The sequence below is a fragment of the Aplidium turbinatum genome, chromosome 3, assembly GCF_918807975.1.
Source record: "Aplidium turbinatum chromosome 3, kaAplTurb1.1, whole genome shotgun sequence".
In the NCBI taxonomy this organism is placed as follows: Eukaryota; Metazoa; Chordata; class Ascidiacea; order Aplousobranchia; family Polyclinidae; genus Aplidium; species Aplidium turbinatum.
Genome location: NC_137474.1, coordinates 3037318 through 3061201, shown reverse-complemented (window position 1 = coordinate 3061201; position 23884 = coordinate 3037318). Strand labels below are relative to the sequence as shown.

The window sequence follows — 23884 nt, the reverse complement described above, 5'->3', positions numbered from 1 at the left end:
TGCGTAGTTGGGAATCCTAAAGTGAAAGATTTTAAATATTTGTGGTTTTATAATGATAAGTTGTATTTACAGAATGGAAGTTATGGCCATTCTTGTACACGTGCATTCAAGCAATTGTATTATATTAAGTAAGAAAAGCATTTTAATTGGTGTGAATTAATTTGCAGCTAGGTTTTAGGATCACTTTTTACCAATACTTGTAATATAAATTCCACAATGGTTTCCAAATTGGCTTTACTGCTAGGATTGTGTTGTTTTCTCTTCAGTATACGTTTCAACAATGGTAAGTTACATAGAAATAACGTATTGCAAAATTACAATTCTTGTGACCAAAACAGCAACAAACCAGTACGTTTGCCTTTGGAAAATACCTATAATTTCAAAGCAATTTAAATTACCCAAATCAAGAAATAATTGCGCTGCTCCCAAGTCAACGCTTGCAAGCAATTGGCACAATGGGCTATTGTAGGAACAAGCTGCAATTGTCCATGCTCTACTATTACAAAACTATTTGCTCGTGATAAATTGAGAACAGTAAATTGCAGTTCTTGATTTTGTAAGTACACACATTCGTTTGGGAACCACTGTAGACATATTATTATTGAAACGTTTATTACTCTGTGCGTGCAAGCATGATATAAAGAAAGTTAGAAATAACCTTTCAAGTTGTAAATTTGATGCCGATAAGATGAAAATATAAGTTTTTGCACCTGTGCCACCAAATTCAATTTACTCGCTAGACTTCCTTCAAGTAGAAAATGTGACCTAAGCTTAAGCTTTAAGCGTTTATACTCTTCCGACTTATTACGCAAGTTAATCTAACATAATTATTTTAAAACGGCGTCTAGTTTTTCAATTTTTAAATTTATCGTATCTTTAATAATAATTTTCGATGGGTCATATCTCTGAGGACTAAAAGCAATTGAACGGCTGAGCACTGAAAGAGACTAAAATTGTGCCGGTTTTTGAACAATCCTAAGACGCACTAGTTCAACTGATTGATACAGCATCAAGACAAAGGCTTGGAGTATCAAGCTTTAAAATGTAACAGGTTGCCAGATGTTTTTGTGAGACAATGCAATAATAATTGTCATCAAAAAATGATAGAACAAACTATTTATTTATCAATCAATATCATCTTACTCAGGGATGTTGATGTCAAAACTGTGATGTGTTAATTTTCTCAGCTTGTCAAAACTTTCGTACAACCGACGAACTGGAAATTGAAGAAGTCGAAGAAGTTGAGGAGGTTGGAGACCGGCGTAGACGAGGACGCAGTAAAACCGAGAAAACAGTTCCAATTCGAGATTATTTCACTTCCTGCATGGCAACACTGGTAAGTGTTCATAAGCATTTTGTGTTATTTTGACTTATGGCCAGGGCTGTAATATTTAGATTTAAATTAACGGAAAGAAAAGTAACTACCTTTAAAAGTAAAAAGTGAACCAAGCAAAACAATTTGAACTTTTTAAAGTTATTTTTATCACTTTTTAAGACCGCGCCATATTTTAAACTGAGTATCCTGTTTCGGTATCACACACGTATTGCTTCTACCTTCCCTCAAGACCTCTGTTATGTCTGGAATATATATATTTTTTTGTGATGGTCAGAAATAAAAACAAACCTAACTAGACACAATCTGTTGAGGGCATTATAGAACCTGCAGGCATCACATGTGTTCAATTGACTGTTTGAGATGATATGTGGATGCGGGTTTGCAGCGATCAGAAGGTTGCTAGTTCGATCCTTATCAAACCCACGGTTGTGACGTGTCTTGACACGACGTTTATTCAATTAGAAAACTTTTCCTTTCCTTTGTCTTTAGATTTACTGAAGGAATTCGTTACAAGAACAGCCGACCAGAAAACTGCAACTGATTAGTATTTTGCAGCTTTGTCTCTGTTAGCAATACTCATCTTCTATTTCACAATCACGTTGTGGACTATGTTCACATTGTACAACTGTTTATCTCAGCAAATATAAATAAAGTTATTACTTTTTCAGAGATTTTATCAATAAATCATTAACATAAGTTCAAACAAAAACTGAATTTTCTTGTATTTTTTTTTCAGCTTGTTGGAGCAACTTATGATTGGCGATCTTGTGTTGATTTCACCATCTTGGATTCGCTTTGGTATCTCAACACTGAGCAAACCTACTGCAGGTACTTTAGCGTCACCATCTGGACAGGTTTCTAGAGCTGTTATATCCGCATGAAAAGTTCCCAAGATAGAAAATTATTCAATAAATAATCGTACGAGATGCTGCGTTAATTCATTGCGCTTTGCCCTATCTAGGCGTACCCCCGGTAGTTTAAGATTTAGATTAGGTGAACGCGAAGGCAGGAAGTCAATCTTCGTGCCCACCTTCAGGCATGTCTTTAATTGTTTTCGAAGAAACTTTAGCATCAAGCGGCGCTGGTTCGACTCGGGGTGTGCGCTTGCGCAACGCACGTTAAGGACTGCTCTCCATTCAGCGGCATCTAATGGATGGAATAATTTCTCGGCAGCAAAACTTCAACAATAGGAAACTTGACTATGTTAAGCTCGGTGACCGGGCCTGCGTCAGTGGTTCAAAGCCTCTACAAGTATGCGAAACTACCGGCATTAATCTCTGCAGTCTGCAAGAAGCTTTCCCAGTCCGAGGATAAAGATTCAATCAATCAATTCTACCAAAGAAACAGCTGCATGCTCTTAAGAGATGTCGAACAAGCGCATCTAGGATTTTTTCCATTCGGCTATGCAGCCACCAAATTGCTCTCTTGTGGTTAAATTTCAAAGCTCATTTATTACTTTGCAGCCCCGGTGGCGATGGCGATACTTTGGAATGCTGGCAGGAAGAGATTACAAACTTCTTGAAGAAAAGTCCTAACCGCGTATTGGAAACAGCACAAACCTGTATCGCTCATTTCGCAGAAGATAAAAACTCACTACCACCAAGAAGTAAGAAAAAGTTTTTATTAAATTTTAAAATTATTAAGGCTAAGTTTAACTGCAAAACAATATACTTTTTACTACTGTAGTTTCAATAATAACTATTATTTGCTTCATTTATTGTAGCTCTAAATACCTGCGATGTTCTCACACCATAATGCTGAACATGTCACCTAATAAAAACAAACTTGCTACTTTTCATCTGCTAGCCCAATAATTACATTCTCATTATTTCTAACGCGTAGCTAGATAAGAGTACGGTAAGTAAGTTTATTAAAAAAAAAACATGATACGTTTTACTAGCTGTTGTAAAGATTAATTACTTTTATGTCCACAGACCGATATAAACGAAGGAAACAACTTAGAGGCAGACGTACAACCGCATCATCAGGGTCATACATAGTTCCATCTTCGGGCAATTACTTTTCATCATCATATTCGTACGCTTCTTCAATGTACGGATATAATTACCTTCCTACCTACACAACCTGCTTAACAACGCTTACCTTTGATGATAGAAGAGCTCCCTTGAACTTTCGTAATCTCTCCTTGTTCATCGATGAAAACACTGTAGACGGGTAAGTGAAATGATATAAGTATGAAATATAAGAAAATAATGATACTTATAATAAAATTCATCGTTATCATTTCCAGCCTGTGGCAGCCCACTGCAAAGCAAAAGCTTTCTCTTTTCTTATTAAATGGGATACAGCAGTTTGAGCACTCTAGCAAGATGGATGAAAGTAACCAAATGTGGTTCCTTGTGTACTACAAATTGAAAAATCCCACGCTGCATTACTTACAGTATATAATAATAAGGCTTTCCTGTCTAGTGTACGATTTACTGCACTGAGGAGATCTTAAGGTCGAAACAGTGACATCCAGTCTGCAGTTTAATATCGATGTAAATATTGTACAAATCATACGTATAAGTATAATATAAGAATAATATATGATAAATAAATAATACTATTATAGATGAAGATAATGCAAAGCATTTTTTATGTTTTAAAAAGGTAGTAGATGCATTTCTTGAAATACAGTAACTACACACAGAGTTCTGATGAGTTCGTTCGACCTTCTAGAACCCATCAGTGCAGTGACCGTTAGCCAGCAAATACACGTTATTAATTTGGATCGTTTGTTTTACCTTCATCGTTGTTTAATGAGGTCACAGAGTAACAAACAGCTTTGTCCTTTAGATGCAGCATGAGGAACAGGCCGAGACGTGGGAACGGTCCCAGTTGGCCATATCGCTTTGTTTCCCTTACAAGACCCGACTCTGCTCTTCGCAACGAGTTGGAATTGTGCGCAAAAAGAGTTTACCCGCCAAGTAAGAATAATTTCCACAGACAATTTTTTTTTGTTAGATTAACTTTATGCATTTTTGGATTGCAATGTTTTTTTGCTTCTTTTCGCTACATTGGATGTGTTTTGAAGACCAAATTTTCACTGGTTATAATGAAACAATCCAATGAAATTGATTCCAATCTAAACAACAATTTACAACAAATGCAGTTACGAGTCTCTAAAAACCTTTCCAAGCTGATTCACTCTTATTGGGATCATCAGAAGGTTCTTATTCAAAGAGTTTATTAATTTCTATGAAAGATTGCTTTTTGCATTAAATATTTTATAGATTGTAATATTTGTGTTGTATCTCCCATAGGCCCATATTGGACATCATGGGGCGCGTTTGGGTCTTGCTCAGTCACTTGTGGCAAAGGTCGTCAAATCAAAAGAAGGTCTTGTCGTTCGGGGGTTAACCCCCGAGAGTTATCGAGTGGATGTCGCGGGAGCAGTCGCGATGTTAAAGAATGTAACAAGAAAGCTTGCTCGAAGTTTTCCTGGGGAAGATGGGGCTCGTTTTCGAAGTGCTCCAAATCGTGTGGAAGAGGCTTTCAGTTGCGACGACGACCCTGCCGCAGGAACGGGAAAAGAGTAGATGTGCAAAAGTGCAAGAATATAAATGGTGTTCGACTGGAAAGAAGAATTTGCAATTCTAAAATATGTGAGTGATTTGTTTTAGTTAGTTTTTAACCTCTTGTTTGGTCCACGGCTCTTCTCTCTTCCACACTTCTTCATCTTCAGCTTTTTCTTCATCTAACAATAACTAATCGTTTTGATCACAGCTTTTTTTCTTTTTCTTCCTCTTTTATCTTTCATGTAATTTTCGATTTCAACTTTCTTCATCTTTTGCTAATCCTCAGTACCAAACAGTTTGTCTGGTTCATTGATGTTCTTTTCGTGTTGTTTTCATAAACAAAGCTTCTTTGCTCCCCAATCTAACCACTAAGCACTTGCTTGTTCACAACACGTCCCTTCCAGTTAACATTATCTGTTTTCACTTGCAACTTGTCCGCCCCGATAGATCAGTTGGTTAGCGCGTGACTTCATGAAAGAAGAATCTTCAAGATCAAGCTGCGCTGGTTCGACTCTCGGGGTGTGCGCTTGAGCAACGCATTCCAAGGACTGCTCTCCATTCAGCGGCACCTAGTGAATGGAATAATTCCCAGGCAACAACACTTCAACAATCGGAAACTTTACTTTGTCAATCTCGGTGACCGCCCTGCGTCAAGGGCCTCTACAAGTATGCGATACTACCAGGAATAACCAATCAAGGCTTTGTCAGTCCGAGGATAAAGATTCAAAACCAGCCAACTTTATTTTGCAATCAAAACGAGTTTGTAACACTAAGAAACCAGACCACTTTTCCAAATGTTTAGAGAAATTGTTGTACGTAAAAAACGCATTGAAATCACATTCTACTCATAGCAACTGCACATCCTCATTTTCTTTTTTGGTTGTCTGAATTTTGGTGCTGGTCCAGACCAAGATAAAGATTCAAAACCAAACCAAGGCACTATTTTGTAGCATAGAGCGCCTGATGCAATGACATTGGTAATAATGTCTGTTAACAATACAAATTGTTTGTGTAGGTCAGGAGAAGTTCTCTTGGACATCATGGTCTCCTTATAGTCGCTGTAAAAAGTCTCAAAGAACGAATAGTTGCCGCAAAGGAATACAAACAAGATCGAGGCGTTGTCTAAAAGGAAAGAGACAGGTAAGATTTTAGAACCCTTCGCTCTTCGAAAGTAACTATAGGTCTCCAGTATTGAGTTTTATATCATTTAAGTAGGCTATACAACTTGAGTATCCTTATTTTAACAGAATATCAATAATGTTCTTTTCGGTATTGTGAGATCCATCAGTGGAACACTCTTTCGCGACCACGGACGTATACACACGTCTTGAGATTTTAACCATGATGACCAAGGACGTATCCATACGTCCAACTTTAAAAGGTGTTTCAAGCAAAAAAAAATGTAAATGATGGCAGATCCATCCATAGTCTTTACCTGTCCTTATTCATTCTGCTGTATCTCCTAAAGCAGGGTTTCCCAAAGTGGGGTCCGCGGACCCCTGGGGGTCCGCAAAGACTGCACAGGGGGTCCCTGACGATATGACAAAATGGCGAAAACAGGCTTGACATTGTACGGTACCGTACTTCCATTGTCGCAGATGAATGCCGCCGTGATTTGTAACTAAAATGAATTATTTAATGAATGTTAGGCCGTGTCAATCTTAAATATTTGAAATGAATTAGTACGTCTTGGTAATTGCTCTACCTTAAAAATTGCATTCGGCGTCTATGATGCAACAATTAAACGTACGGTGTATAGCAGTCGGGAATGTTTGCTATATAGCTACAAGGCTAAACTGTTTTTCGGTTAGCTACCTGTAGGTCTATGCAGTCCGAGCATTAAAATAGATAACCCCATAGGTGGTAAGGTTATGAAGTTCTGAAGTTTCAATTTTTGTTCGAATTGGCCTTAGGCCTAGCTTAATAATTCAAAATAAAATAAAAATAATAAATAAAAACATAGAAATAACTCAATGCGAAGGAGCGGTGTTTAGGTATAAGAGTAGCAGTAGCGAAGGGACGATAGAATAGTAACGAATCGAAGTTATCAGATGATTCATTTGTGTTAACTTTTAGTAGAATGGCAAAGGTGGCACTGCAGCTGACAACATTTTTTACAAATATATTTCTGCGCAGCTTTTTCTCCGGTAGTCTACAAAGTCAGTAGGCCTACAACAATTTTCAGCTCTTACAAATATGAAGACAAAATACCGGTCCAGACTTATCGTAGACTCTGAATTGCGAGTTTGCTTGTCACAAATTGCTCCAAGAATTGACAAGTTGTGCAGTAAGAAGCAATCACATCCATCCCATTGATGTTGTCATTTCGATTAATAAACATGATTCAGTGTTACTTATTTTTAATTTGTATTAACATTTATCACTGGTTAGGCGGAAAATTAACATAAAAAAACATAAGATTGGGGTCCGCGAAAAAACACTTTGACAAATAGGGGTCCATTGCCCAAAAAGTTTGGGAAACCCTGTCCTAAAGCATTGCGCGCAGAAACGAAGTAAAATTTTTCTCATGTGCAAAATTGTTTTGGCATTCCATTAAACTACATATATTTTCATATTATTGTATCATGCTTGGGTAGTAAAGATTATAATGAAGTATACTTTTCTGCCAATTTTTAATTTTTTTACAAAATAGAAAAAATACCGTTTGGAAAGTTGCTAGTTGTACATTGAATGTTTTAAATTTTATTGCAAAACATTTCATCTTCGGGTAGCTGAAGATGTATGCTTTCATTTGATGTCAAGATTGTGCGTCTACGTCGATGACATGAGATATTATTACGGCGTAAATACAACAGGTTTTTGTGAAAAATGTCTAGTTATTTAGATTAAAACGTCGTGACCTCAGTGGTTGCGAAAGAGTTAACACGGTAGCTATTACAGAGAGGTTTTTCTAAAAACTTTTTATATTCATTTGCATATTGCTGAAAGTATAATCACTGTTGATTACCTCGTGGAGACTTTACTAGCGGCCGATAAAAAAAAATGGTTTCAAAGTTCCAAATGCAATTGAGCACCAAATAGAACACACCTCTTGGAGATTGACAGCACGTCTATTGACCCAAAATATTGTCAATCGCCCCATATTTCTCGGCTTATTGCATATAGGCGTAATTATTATACAATTTCATACAATTTATGATTTCTCTTTAGGCCTACACTCAGGCATCATCTCGAAAATGCAATGGCGTGGACACTGAACATCGACCGTGCAGCCTCAATTGTTCCACAAGATCATCATCTTCTCTTGGGTTGATATCCCGCTTCCCATTCGGATAAGAGTTATTGCAACACTGTTTCTGCGGGAACTTATAGTATTGATTGCAACTCGAATGAGCGAGAAACAAGCTTTTCTTTAAGAACTCATCCTGCGGTTTCTTCGGCCATGTCTACAAATTATTTGTTTTTTCTTGGATGGAGAAATCCTTTTTAGACTTCTTGCAAAGCAAAAGATTTATGTTTTTGAGTATAATATTTATGCGTGTTTTTATTATGACTGCAATTAAATGTTTATAAATATGCTACTACATGTCGTGATTTTACATTTAGCAGGCCAGGTTATGATCTCGTATTAGTCAATAGACTTTTCATGTAGGCTCTCATAAATTGTGATTCTAAATTCAGCAGAGTTTTATAAAAATATTTGCAAGGCGTTGTGTGTTGCCCCGATGCTACACCTTATTGACAATTTGATTAGTTAAGTTGATTAGATATACATTATATTCAATCGCCATCTCCGCTTGAAGCAGATTAGGCATGGCCACCTAAAGATACGGCCTGATTTGTCACATTTTGTAGAAATTTCCAGGTTTTTCTAACTTTGGGCGAACGTTTAAATGAATTTTTCTAAAAATTAGATTTTTACGCTTTCTTTATTCTTTTCCCCAGATGACACAATAGGTTTTAACATTCTCACATGTTGAAAAACAAAGAAAATTCGATTTCGAAGATTTTAGTCAGACTGTTAATTTTCAATAACAGTCTGATTTTGCGTTTTTCAACTTACATTTTCTCATTCGCTATTGCTTCCCCAAGGCAACAAAAAAGTTTTATGTCATTAGGAAACCGCAAAAAGTAAAAACATCTCAAAAAATGTCAGTCAAGCACTAGCAGTAGCTGTAATCAAAATCTGCAAAATGGGACAAATCAGGCCGCATCTCCAGGTGGCCATGGATTAGGCTACGCATCAACATGGGTTATCTGTTTCCATGAGTCACAGTTTTTAGCTAGCTCGCTCAGTATCGTCAAATTAAGTTATGTCCATGCCTGGATGTTGTCGTGCCATCACCTTAGTAGTCTGCCTCTTTTTCTCTTTCCGGTAACTTTGCCTTCCATGCAAGTTTTGCTAACTCCGTATTTTGATTTGTTAGTATGACCGAACAGTTTTAAAATTTTTGATTTTATTTTATGAAATTAGATATAACAAGTTAAGCCTACATAGTTCAGTGGTAAAAGCTCTAGTATGTTCAATGGATCGTCACACCACTCGGCATGCGACAACTCAGCAAGTGCTTCAACTCAGCAAGACATTTAGGCTACTCTCAAGTCAGCAAATAAGATTTATGTGCTCAAGTCGGATTTGCTTGATCATCGTTTGCTAAACTGAAATTCCTGACTTGTGACATGCTAAGTTTCGGCTTGCTCAGTTATTACTTTCTCAATTTCATTATTTACCAATTTCAACCACTTGCTGAAATGTTGCTAGCTCAGTTGACACTTGCTCAGTTATCGCTTTCTCAGTTCACAACTGCTGAATTATAGGAGACTTCTCACAAAAGAGAACAGGTTCGATTCCGAGAAGCTTGTGAGTGTGACTTTGGCAAGAAACTTAGGTTAGTGATATGCCTGAAGTAGACACTGAGTTTGCCTTCCTTGCCGCTTAATCTCAGTCTTCAGTCTCGGAAGGTAAGTCAGGATACGACAATAGACTATCGTGTAGGGAACATAGGTGATATCACCAGACGTGTTGACACTTAACAGGGTAGGGCAGGGGGTTCTTTTAGACCCAGGGCCAGGGATGATTTCAAGGGCAAGTAACCTTTCGAAGGGGCCCGACAATTTAAAAATATTACCTCGTATTCTTTGTATTCAGTACGTTTTTCTTAGAAAGGTCTTGATTCGGAGAACAAAGATCTCATTGGTACCTTTCCCAAATCATTCCCTCTACCGGCCCTGGACACCACTATAAGCGGATACGTAATAGCTTGTTTTCCAAGGCTTACAGCTTTCCATGTGTAAACGCTTTACTTCTACAAAAGAGAGCGAGCGTTCTTTGTTTTTTATGCTACAGATACACAAGTTTTACGTTTCTGTACTGCACATGTGCATTATTCCCTTGCCTGACTGTTTTTGTGAGCGAACAAGAGCAAACTATGATTTTGTGACATCATAAACACATGGTTACCTCAATCAAAGCAGACGTCTTAAATCAAAATTAAGACAAATAAGAATTGTGTCTTCAGTACAACCTTTAGTTAAGGCGTAAATCTGTGGTAGGTATGCCATGTGTTGGTGTTTGATGTAAACCACAAGTAAAATAATAATTTGTATTTTTTAGTGACGGTTGTTAATGAACACCTTACCGCATGACGGCGGGCATGGGTTGATTTCATCAAACGTGCATCTCGCCTACGTCATTGCGCAGGCTAAAATCTTTCCTCTGTTACAATTTTTTCATATTCAATACTTGCAATAGCTACTGAAAATTACCATAATTGCAGAAAAAAAAAACTCATCATACTGTAATGCAACAAACTTGGCATATTAAGAGAAATTGCAGAGGTACATTGAGAATGTAGGTTTTAAGTTCCATCTTGCAAAAACACTATTTATATATTTTTCAATTAACTATGGCAAGTAGCTGCATTCAAAAGTGCCATAGATCTTTGGCTCTGACAACTTAAAACATTTACTTTTCTGGAACGACATTTTTCTGAGAAATAAACATCGCTTCACTCACGAGACGTGGCATGGGAACTTTCCACTCTATCTTTTGTCACGTAACAAACAGGGAAATCCTAATTCGCCTGTCAATCAAATGCGAGACAAACAAGTTATTAACATAAGCAAACATGTGCACAGAAAATCACTACCGTCTGCGCAGAAGCAGACAAAACTTGCGAAACGGCTATTTATTAGGGTCCAGTGTTTTTCAACGTTTGTTTAGTCTCGGGACACTTTAAGCATTAAAATAATCTTGCGACATACCGAACAAACTTTTATATTGATGCGATAAAAAAAAGAGCACAACAAAAATTTAACCTTTTCAGTTTTTTTCAGTGCAATATCTAGACCGGTATAGATGAGTACAAAGTTGATATTCGGACAGGAATTGTAGAACGACAAACGTGAAGCTTTTGTGATTTTGACTTTCGACCGGTGTTTTATATAACACCAGTCAAACAAATAAATTTCTTGGAGAGCACTTGATGATCTTTCACTGAACAGTAGTGTTCCACAGAACACTGGTTGAAATTCATTGCATTATTCGACAAAAAGCAGTGACCTTTCATTAATTCTTTAGTTGTATTGTTTGTCCATTGCTTTCACTAACGTTTTTTGATGTGCTTTTTCTTTAAAAAAATTAGTAGAAATTATATTGCACTTGATTAAAACAAACAATGACGTTTCAAAGAAATAGCAATTGGAAATGATGTTAGAAATAAATTTTGCAACAATTATTAAATTGCTCTGTTATGGACAAGACCTATTTAGGCTCATAGCCAATTATCAAAGTTTGTTTGAGTTAGAATTTCTTCATGCAACGCTCATACTATATAATTTTCATTGCACTGTATTTAAGCAAAGAAGTTGAGAAGTGCTTACGTCTGACTTATCAGACGACGTGTTTGCACATATTGTAATAACTGCAGGAATTTTTTTAAAATTTGATTGAAACAAATTGTCAAGAAAATGAAATATCTTCTGACAGGTTTCAAACCCACAACAATGCTTGATATGAACGACTCGGTTACATGTCTTGTACTGCAAAGGAATTTATTTTCACATGAGTCAGTTAAATCATAAATAGCTAAAAATCGATTTCGATCAGCTAGTAGCTAGATCATCTTCAGGCTTATTCAAATAGAATCATTTACTTAAATAGAATCAATGATTCTATTTGAATAAGCTTAACTGAAGATGATCTAGCTACTAGCTGATTGAAATCAATTTTTAGCTATTTATGATTGAACTGACTCGTGTGAGAATAAATTCCTTTGCAAAACAAATTGTCAGCATTTCTTTACATCCACTTTCTCTTAGATTTAGAAGATGAGTACAAGTCACAATACAAAAACTTTATTGCAGGGTCGTTAATAGGATAATTTGGGCCGGTGCCAATGCGATATCAGGGACTTCAAGTCAAGACTCCTTCAAAAAAAAAAACACTTATAAAAAAAGTTAAAAAAAAAATTAATAAACTCAAATAAACAAAGACAGAAATGGTTTTTCCTCTCAACGGTAAGTTTTGTTTTCAAGAATAATAGCTTGAATGTAAACTCGTTGGGCAATATCTAAAAAGTACGCGATGATTTGTTGAAGTTGTCAGGCCCTTTGAAAAAATTCCGGCCCCCCAAATCATCACGAACCCGGATCCAAACGTAGCCCCTGAACCCTCTTTGTCAACGCTGCTACTTCAAAGATGAAGAACCATAGATCGTTTTACATGTAACCAAATAAAATTTATCAAATTGAAATTTGGTTTGGGTAGAAAGTTTGGTTTGAATTTAATTTAAATGAATTTATGTACCATTTCAAAAGAATATTCATTTATGAACACAAACGGTTTTCAATGATGTATTGATTGAATTAATGAGGTTATTTGAGTGAGCAGTGTTTACTTCAGACTATTGCATTATTTTGTTAGTTTTTGAGGGACATAAAGTATCTTTATTCCCTTTATCCACCTTTCAAAACTATGAATGCCCAAGGTAGCTGGTTAGATGAATAAAATGTGGTTGAACGAGCAAAGTGAACGAGAAAATTTTGGGATGATTGTGAATGGGAAAAAAATTGTATTAAATATTACCGGTGCATGTAAAATTATGAGTCAAAAACGCTGCACAAACTAAATATGCGTGGCCTCTCCCCCCAGCCGGAGGGCACGCAGGGGTGAACACGGCCCTGCATCTACAACTCAAGTTTTAACACTTCAAACTGGACTATAACATTTAACGACAGCACCACTTACTTTTAAAAATAAACTTCTGACCTAAAAAAAGATTCCACGTCTAGAGTCGCTACATTAAAGTTAGATTACAATCCTTTAATTGTGATCAAATATACATTATGTGCATGCTATTTTTATAAAGTGACACAAGGCATATCAAAGGCAATCTCTTTAAAAACATTATAATGGCGGAAAAAAATGAAAATGAAAATACAATATCTTTAATTTATTTATTTCATTAGTTATTTTTTTCGCCAGTCTTAATGTCTCAGTTCGATAAAAACGAATTTCCACCGCTTGATTTTGCTTCATCTATTGTTGTCAATGAAATTTGTGTCACACAATGATATGGTTTATTTATTGTCGCTCTAAAACTGCTCAGGTCTTTCAACGACAAGGTTTATTTTTAATTTTATATCAGGTTTACAATGTCATTACATTATTACCCAATTTATTCTCACTGCTTTATGCAAGAAAGAATACAATTGGTATCATATTTTTAAGTCTTCGTTATAATCCGATCTGAAATCGATCACAGATCTACCAGCACCGTAAAGTAGAACACGAAGCGTTTCGACCACTGAGCGTCACACTTGCAGCAATGTTTTAATATTATACATCATCATCATCATCATCATTAAGTTCCTTCCTCTAGTCGAGGGTTGGAGGCAATGAGACGCCAAGTTTCTCTGTTGTAAGATTTTTCTACTGCAGTTTTGTAGTTAAGTCCTGGCCAGTCGTCAATATCATTGGTCCAAATTCTTGGTGGTCTGCCCCTATTTCGTTTGCCGTTCATTTTTCCTTCTAGTAGTTGTCTTTGAATAGAATTAAGCTATTGCGAATCATGTGGCCAAAATGTTTCAATTTTCTTGATTTTATGGTTTGTAGAACTTCCATGTTGGTTTGTATTCTGGACAGTACATCTTTGTTTGTGATTTTATCCTTCCATGAAATTTTAAGCATTCTTCTATAAATCCACATTTCAAATGCCTCAAGTCGTTTAACCATCTGTGATGACAGTGTCCATGTTCCAAATATTATCCAGGCTTGATAAATTGGTTGGAATTGACGGTGAGTGCAATTAGGTTGGAATTGCTTGCTCCGGAGCGGTATCGAACCGACATCCTTTCTGGTGTAGAAATTCTTCTTCCATCGAGTCTACTAAATTTGGTTGATACGCCACAGATTGACACTTTCTTGTGCGATGAAGTTGTATGCTGAAAGGTGACTTTTACTGCACTGGGTGGTAAGCTGGGGGTACACAAGAAGATGGTCCGTTGTTTGCCAATTTATTGCCAATATAGTAAAGGTGTCTTATCTGTCTGCTTTATGTCATTGTTGTCGTTCAGTGAAGGGTTGATACAATTTGATATGGGCACTCAGATATTTAATGATGATTATGATGTGCCTGATCTGATACAGACGTTGGCGATCATGGTCTTCCAAACTTCTCTGTCGTTTGCCATTTGTATAAAAAAGGTATTAGATATTTAATATTCTCTTTAAAAGGCATAAATTTACTTGAAACCATTAGTTTAGGTGGATAAGGTAATTTACAATTTCGAAGAAAAAAGTATTTTGACTGACTTTTTACATTAAATACCACTTTATGCTTTTCGGCAAATTTTACACACATTTATGAAGTCTTTCAGACTATCCAGGAAAAGCGAAAAGCAGCAAATGTCATCCAGAGAATGTGATTAAAAAAATTATGTTCAGCTGTACATCCTGCATTAACCCAATTACACAGCAATGATAAATTATTGACGCAGGCTGCGTTTAAAACAGATATAGGCTGATTTCACTAATTTGCCTCACCCTGTTTGAAATATGAAAGCATCCTTATATAAAGCTATTTGTAAGTGAGAAGGTAGTTATTCAAAATTTATAATATGTTTTTGCCTGTAAAGCGACTTGAACGATAGAAAGGGAGTGGAGCAAGTTATATTCAGCCCTAAAATGAAAGAGTAATTGAAAATCAAAATTGCGGCTGCATAAATTGCAATAATAGTATTTGAAAGGATAATCATTTCTACCTCAGCGATATTTAATGTTAACCTAGCTTTGGTTCTTTGGTTTAGTTCTTGCTTTGAACCTTTTCCTGAAACTTATAAATAAAAAGCAAACAATCCATAAAAATGCGATTTTGGATTAAAAAAGCTCAGCTATTATGAGGAAATATTACTCTAAAGTGTCAATTTTAAACTGGCTTTCAACACCGTGTTAAATCTGTTATCTGGACGTTATGTTTTGTCAGGGTTAGCAAAATATACGAAGTGCACATTAACGTGTTTGGACCATGGCAAGTGGAAATGTTAAACTGTTTTACAGTTGTAATAATAAACAGAGAGGATTAAATATCCCATGACGAGCATTGGCAACAACGGTTTTATGAAATATGAAAAACAGTTGAACAAGTACAGTAGAAGATGAAAACTTACGCTACTGAACAAATTATTGAAATGTTTCCACTGATAAATTTTAAGCCCTGATTCCAAAATAATTTTTGATTTTTATATTTCTACTTCAATCGTTTCAAAAATGCAACAATTCTTATTTTTAATTTTTTGTTAAATTTAAGTTTTTAAAAGATACTAACTGCTATTATTTATCTCTGGGATGGTTGTCATTTTGAAATCTGTGCTTTATCTGCTTGGGGAAATATACGGTAATGCGATGGCGTTATTTTCATGGCAAAAGTGATAGTAATTATTAGATGTCAGTCTTTATTCCTGGTAGTATTCGGGGTTTGCGCTTGAGCAACGCACGTTAAGGGCTGCTCTCCATTCAGCGGCATCTAATGGATGGAATAATTCCTCGGCAACAAGACTTCAACAATCGGAAACTTCACTCTGTCAATCTCGGTGACCGGGCCTGCGTCAGTAATTCAAAGCCTCTACAAGTATGCGAAACTGCCAGGATTAAGCTTTTCAAGAAGCTTTCCCAGTCCGAGGATAAAGATTCAATCAATCAATCAATCAGTTTCGCATACTTGCAGAGGATTTTGACGCAGGGCCGGTCATCGAGATTGACAGAGTGAAGTATCCGATTGTTGAAGTTTTGTTGCCGAGGAATTATTCCCTGATTATTCCATTCATTAGGTGCCGCTAAATGGAGAGCAATCCAATGCGTTGCTCAAGCGCACACCTCGAGAGTCGAATCAGCGCGCGTGATCTTGAACCGGGCGCGTAACCACTGATCTAACCGGGAGGACGTACTAGGCTACTATAACAGTGAAAATATACAAACGACAACCAACATTTCATTTTGTTTATTACCTTTTTCGTTTCATTTTGCGGTAAAAAGTTAATTAGAAGTGACTTTGTTGATACATAGAAAAACTCAAGAGGTCACACAAGGCAGGCGTAATAAGCACTCGACTAATTTAGATCGTAAACTTTTAACCTATCGGTTGTTCAGGTTTGGAATGTTCCAAATTTCCAATGCACGATAAATCTTGTAGCCACTTACTTGTGAACAAGCCAATCTGCTATTTTTGGGTAACTGTGTGACAATCACCAAATGTACGTGTAGTTTTCTTGCTTAAAATATTCTAGTACCTTCTGCATCCAAATAAATTTCGTTTAAGAGGTCAAAATGTCAAAAGCGATACATTGCTACAACTAAGACCTTACAAAAACCAATCACAATTGACCTTTAAAAATAGATCAAGCCTTGCAACTTGTCCTCCACAAGTACAAACAATGCTTAGGTGTCAAATTTTGACAGTTTTTCAAATTCATCAAAGATTGCATGTCAACTTATGACACGTAAATACAATTATGACATGAGAATACGTTTCGTGTTTTTCGGAAGATACTGTCAATTTTAAAGTACGTTTTTATTGTGTTTAGAAAGTTTGTAGCCTGTATGAGAGCATATGAATTGCTTTAGTTTTTATCTGGTTCAACTGTCTGATAGCAATGAATGTTAGATATTCTCTTGATGTTGTCTTATTGGGTCAGATAGGTTAGTTTAGCATTTTTGTGCTGACTAGTACATAATTGATCAACTAATTTAACGTAACAGCAATGACAATGACATAAAAAGCGATTGGAAGCTACCCGATAGCAAGCTGATTGTAAAGATTGAATCGTTTATTGCATAATTGACACTGTCAACTATGTAAAGCGCTGTAGAGCAACGCATTCTGCGATGGATACAGCGCTATATAAAAACTAACATTATTATTATTATTATTATAATCTTTGTTTAAAAATGGAACAGTTTTACTGCAATTGTGGCTAGGCCGATATTACCAAAGTTCATAGAACACATGCCAGTCTGCAAGTTTGTACCTCATTGAAATCTTCAGTAAAACGTTTCAGTTTTGTTAATATTACTATCACGTTTTTTTTTACATGTACTTGATGTTCTCTACAAATACTTGACTCAAGGCGTCACTCGACCAGTTTCTAGTTAATTGGAATCGATAGCAAGAGTGTCTGCAAAAACATAAAGTCACTCATATTCTCTCCATATAAAGCAGCTTAGATGCATTGCGTATGATGTGTTAGGAGAGGAAATAAAAATTTTAACATCATAACCAATGTTTGACCAAATAAGTCAAATGTTACTAATATGGTAAAAAAAGGGAATAATATAATCATTAGTGTGGGTGTTTTGCTCAGTCAATTTTGGCAGATCTTTTAAAAAACACTTGACATTCGAATCAAATCAAATCAAATCAAATCAATTGGACGTCGCTAAATGATTACCCAACCAAACCAGTTTTAAAAAATTATATGATTTCCATTTCATGTGGCAACTTTTTTTATGTTGAAAATCATTTGGTATACAAAGTGCTGTATTCGTTGATAAACTTTCGACCTTATGTTTGTTTTTTACTTCAATTGCTTGGGTTTAAATTAAAGCTTCAATCGAAAGCAAAATTGTGTAGTTTATATACATATCTTTGGCCTGAAACCGACCAGGAAACATTTTCTAAGACACTTTAAAATTGGTTTGTAAAAAATAATTGAAAATTTCAATGCGGCCGCCAAGGTTCTCGAAAGACAAAATGCCGCATGCGGCTAATAAAACTTGGCATCCCTGATCCAGACAGTAGCCACAGAAACCTAATCTCAGCTTATGGATAAAACGTAACTCAATCCATGCAACTTATAGGAAAAATTACTGAGAAAAAAACACCATATAGACCAAATCAGGTGACAGACTGACGAAGCTGCAATTTACCAACTGCGTTTTTCGTGAATTAAACGTTGTCTCACAAGAATTGTTTAGATTGGACACGGAAAGTTGCTCTGCTAACGAATTATCTTGTAAATCATAAGTTAAAAATGCATTGCAATTTTATCATATTTCATTTAATTACGAGAATTGGCTACGACCTTTAAAACCACAATTTGTCAGACAGAGAGAATGTCGTAATTCATCACCGGTCCTGCCAAAGTTTCATGTTTTGATCTTGTTTTGTGTTAAGCTTTTATAAAAGAACACCATGTTTTGAGTCGTCAGATCTTCTTTGCTGCAAATGATGATGCGGAGTTTCGGAAAAATTTCTAAAGATTAATGTGTTTTCTTCTGTAAAAGATATTTAGAATGATTTCATTCTTACAACAAAATACGTCATAGATACGAATTGAAGTCGTTATTAGCAAACAATGCAATATCATTAATCGAGTCAAACTGAAAATCACTTCAACTTAACTTGTGGTTTTCAATGCAATGCTTAAACTTGAGGCCTGATACAAATTTATTTTCATTGCTTTATCAAGAGGCTAAGTACATCACAACATCACAGGATTGGAAATGTGAATAAAAAAAAAAAATACAAAGCAAAGCTATTGCAGAGCGCTTCGTTGTTTGTATGTAGCATTGAAAATTTATCGTAGTTAAATGTAGCTAAAACGTTAACTTCAATTCAACAAACGTACGAACAATATAACTTTTTCACTCCATTTTATGCCTTTCTGCAAACTCGTTTTTTGGAACTGAAAATACTAATAGTCGGCAAAGAAGCAAATTATGTTGACTTTGAAACTGTGTTTCCATAAACATTAACTATCTTCAAACCAGCTTTCGAAATTATGAAGTGCCGGTTTGTTTATTTTTCTGTCGTATCTCACGACGTCAGGTGCAGCTCAGGTCTGTCACGTGACTTATAAAGTGATGTCACAATCGTATAACTATAAAAAGAGATTGTTCTTGTATGGAGTTCGACTTTGCTGCAAAGCCGGTTTACAGTAAAGATATGTTGCACAAGTGTGAAGACATTTTAGAATTTTGATGATCAGGGTTAGATAAATAAAAAAAAATAAAAAATTTCTTCTGCATTTTTAAAAATTTGCGCTCCATCTTTTGGCGACTATCATATTATGATTGTTATTGCTTATTGTAAAGCAAATTATTGTTATTAATCACAATTGCAGTCAGCCAGACCCACACGTTCCCAGAAAATAAATCTTGAGCTGAAAAGTTGCCAGATATTTAACAAACATGAATGCCTTCATAAATTTTATTAAATCAGTACAAAGAAAACATTGACACTTGGGTTTTAACAGAAATAATTCATTATAATCGTCTTCAAAGTGAGAGTTAATATTTTGCGTTGTTGAAATCCACTTCAGCAATGAGTGTATACTATATATATACATATATTTTTACAGTAAATGAAATCATCGCCATTTATCTCATATACTGATTAATTATACATAACTTATATTTATACACACACCAGCTTAGGTTTGAAATATCAATGCAATATAAAAAATTACAATAATTTCATAAATAGACATGTGAGCTACGTATAAGTTGCCATTAAAGGAAGTACTCGCCTAGTAATGTGTGCAGCAATAAAGAGAATTCAAGAGAACTGTGTCATCAAGCGCCCCTGAAAGCAAAATTTGTTATTTTTACATTGATTCAACGTCTAGACGTTAAATCAATGTAAAAACGACGAATTTTGCTGTCTGGGGCTGTGCTGTGTTAGTTTAGACAACGCATAATATAAAAGGTGGTGTGGTTACATAAAAAAAAAAGAGTTAAGATAATGTGTTTCCTTCTAGTCAGTGTATTGTGATTTGAATTAGAGATGAAACCAGATGTTTTAAATCACAAATATCACGTCTTACTTTTTAGTCGAACAACGAAACCAATTCTATTTTCACAAATTCATCAGGTTAGTTACCAAAAGTCAGAGATTCCTCTAACTAAGTGAATACGTGTCTATCGCTGTTAACTCTTGCTACACTCGACGGCCGAGAAACATAAGTGAATAATGTTGAGCAAACAAGGGCAAGCAGAAAACTGAAAAAAACAAAACAAGCAAATTATCTGATTATAAGAGTGGATACATCCCGTGGGCTGCGTTAAGTGCTAAAATAATTATAGGCTACTGTAGAGAGTAGATCAATTTACTGCAAGTTACAGGTTTAGTTTTTCTCGATAAGATGAAAAATTGATCATTCAAAGGTTAATTCACGAATCAGGGCTGCCATGAGACTCCGAAAAAAAAACACGTTGTTAAACATTGAAATGAGAAACGAAGTTTGCGTGCATACTGCACCTGAGGCAGTTAATAAAATCATCTTGTGGAAACCTATTTGAGGACAACATCCGCATTCATTTGTACAGAACGCTTTTTGTGACTAAGTCGAAACGATTAGATTTGACTCATCGAATTAAATGTAGAATCGAGTCAATAATATCCAAAGGATTAACCTCGTGTGGAAAGTTTTTCGAAGAAAAAACAAACTTTTAACAGCGTTCGCCATACAGTCAGCAGTAAAACAACAAGGCAAACCTATTATCTTAGTTTCTGTTTACTTTCGAATTTTCGAAAACAAAATATTTTCAAAACTTTTACTTTTGTTAAAATTTTGTATGTTACTATAACGTAAAGCTTAAACTTTCTCCTGCAATTATTCAAGATCTATATAAAAGCCATTTGCAATGCTTGCCAAGACATTAGTCCGCTCTTTGAGAAAACAAATTGATAGTTTTTTTTCTCTAAAGTCTAACTAAACCTTCAAAACATCATTACTATAAATTGTTTTGAAGTTTTAATTATTTTATTTTATATTAATAAATTGATAGAGCTTCGGTAGAGAGTTTGTCTTGTTGAACCATAGGCATACGAAGCCGAGCAACGCGATCAAGTTTAACATCTTCAAGTTTATTACATTTACATACACATAAAACTACGCAACAAATTAAGTATCGAACGTTTTCGACATCACAAGATGTCCTCTTCAGGAATAATATACATACAAATTAACTACATCAGAAAAAAATACAATGGTTAACTAAATCTATAAACAGAAAAAGACAAAAACTGCACAGTACTTCTGACTAGCTCAAACAACGATATAGGCTCCACGAGAATCAAAGGTAACTGCATCAAAAGGTGTTAAACAGATCACATGATATGGTAAAAAGGCAAGGTGCGAAAAAACTAATTTTAAAATACAGAGAGCAAGAAAGACGAGCCGCAAGCAAACAATTGTCTGTTCAAAAGTGGATTGTGACGTTTTATGTACAAGGCTTCCAAGATCTTAGTTTGATACTCAGACCTGCCTCTAGACATGATCTCAAACTGCTTGATAGAAACGTTATTTTGGCATTCTGTACATGAAAAAATGTGATCTTTAATTGCGCTTTTCTGTATAGAATTCAAATTCAGGTGTTCCCAACTCTAGTCGATAAATGTGTTGTTGACATACCGATGTATGTCAGGCTTGCATCACGCAAACAACTGAATTTATAAACGACATTAGAACATAGAGCAAAGGGCGTAGGCGACTTCAGCTGAAAATATCTGCCTACTTTGAACGTTCTATATACAGGGTAAATGTCACAATCAAACTTCTTTTTGACAATTTTAGCTAGATTTTTTGAAAATCTTACCGAATCTTTTCCCAAGAATGGTATATCAAAAAAGTTGCTAAAATCGTCTTTTTCGGGTTTATCTTTCGGTTTCGTATCCAAAAAAGTTTTTAATATTTTATCAAAAAAGTATGACGGGTATCCATTTAAATGTAGCATATTTTTCAACTTATTAGTTTCATTGTGGAACAATAAATCCGTCGAACAAACCAAACGGGCACGAGATAAAAGACATAAGATTAATCCAGATTTCCACTTATTTGGGCAAAAAGTATCGTAATTTAAAAATAGGCCAGTGTTGGTGGGTTTTCTCCAGATTTGTATGTCAAACGAGTCATGATTTATTTTTACCTCAACGTCTAAAAAGGCAATAGTGTCATCAGATTTTTTAACAGTAAACTTGATGTTTTGATGTTGAGCATTTAAAAGGTTTAAAAACTTCGAACAAGACTGATCGTTGTCAAAAATTGCAAAAATATCGTCAACATAAATATCTTTTTCCGTTTATAGATTTAGTTAACCATTGTATTTTTTTCAGATGTAGTTAATTTGTATGTATATTATTCCTGAAGAGGACATCTTGTGATGTCGAAAACGTTCGATACTTAATTTGTTGCGTAGTTTTATGTTTATGTAAATGTAATAAACTTTAATATGTTAAACTTGATCGCGTTGCTCGGCTTCGTACGTCTATTAATAAATTGTTTTACAATAAATTGAAAATTTATAAAAAATTACATGTTTTGAAGGTTTAGAAAACTTTTAGACTGTTGTGTAGAGAAAAACAAAACTATTGATTTAGTTTTCTTAGTGATTGCTTCTGTATTAAGTAGATCGCCCATTTGAGGAAGTGTCTTAGTACCAGATCGCCTTTCCCAATTAGTTTTTTCCACATTTGACCCGCGGTTTGAGCTTGTTATTCCTACTGGGAATTCTGCTGTTTCTAACCAGAATTCCAAAATAACATGCTACTTTTTCTAGTAAGTGGTGACCTATGAGCCGACCTTTCAACTGTGACATTAAATAACAAACGTCTAAAGCACCGCTTCAATTATCTTTTTTAAGGTATCCAAAATATATCCAAAAAGTAAGGTATCCAATTATCCAAAATAATTTGTGTGATACAAAAGACCGTTCGCCTTTTTTTGAAATCAAAAAAGTTTTTATTGACTTGTTTTGACTTTCAAAATATTCTTCTTGGCACACAAATACATAAATTGCTGAGTCATCAAGGATTTTGTTGATTTATTGATGAGAACGTGCAGAAATTAATTGCGGCATTTAATCAAGTGTTAATTTAGAATATAAATTAAACATGTTTTTTTTTCTGTGAAACGCCTATGATGGCGTTTTGCATGACTTTTTGTTTTTTTGTTAAAGCACACATTTTTTGTCAACAATTGTTGAAGGGTTACCGTCGTGTGACGTTTTATGGGAAGCGGAAGGGATTCTGTGACGTCAGAATCCAGGCACATGCGTGAGAGTATACGGTGTTAAAATGTCGCTATTGTTGTAAGCGTCTTTTCCGCTTTAAATACTGCTAGAATTGAGACCCAAAATAGACACATGGTAACTTTTAATTTTTGCATCTTTGCTTTAAATAAATAAGTGACTTTAGGTTTGTACCAACTGCACGAACCAGCCCGGATTACCTCATGAATTAAAGCTTCCATGAATAAAAAAGCCTTAATAAAGGAAAAATCAACCAATTAAAGATAGTACACAAATTTATATAAAAGCCCATATTACAGACAAATTATCTCACCACTGCTTGCTGGCATCGCTTGGCAGCCTCTAACTTATGCCCAGAGACAGTACTTTACTTGAAGGTAAAACAGCCATTCGTGACAAATGGATGGAATTACGAAGAACTAGTTTTAATACTGAGAGTTGTCGTTATTCAACATCATGGGGCAGAGGGAAGAAGTTGGCTATCTCTTCTAATTAATTTATTTTGTCATAATGCAGATTACTTTTGCAGAAATCATATTT

At 35.3% G+C, this 23884-nt stretch overlaps 1 protein-coding gene across 1 annotated transcript; it reads left to right on the top strand.

The window, feature by feature from the left end:
* Positions 1-210: 210 nt before the first annotated feature.
* On the top strand, positions 211-8154 carry LOC145766041 (uncharacterized). Its single transcript, XM_082577693.1, has 9 exons — positions 211-283; positions 1188-1336; positions 2073-2164; positions 2800-2942; positions 3271-3511; positions 4136-4266; positions 4603-4944; positions 5873-5997; positions 8029-8154. The coding sequence occupies exons 1-9, from the start codon at positions 217-219 to the stop codon at positions 8152-8154; spliced, it is 1416 nt and encodes a 471-aa protein (XP_082433819.1). The 5' UTR covers positions 211-216.
* Positions 8155-23884: the final 15730 nt, after the last annotated feature.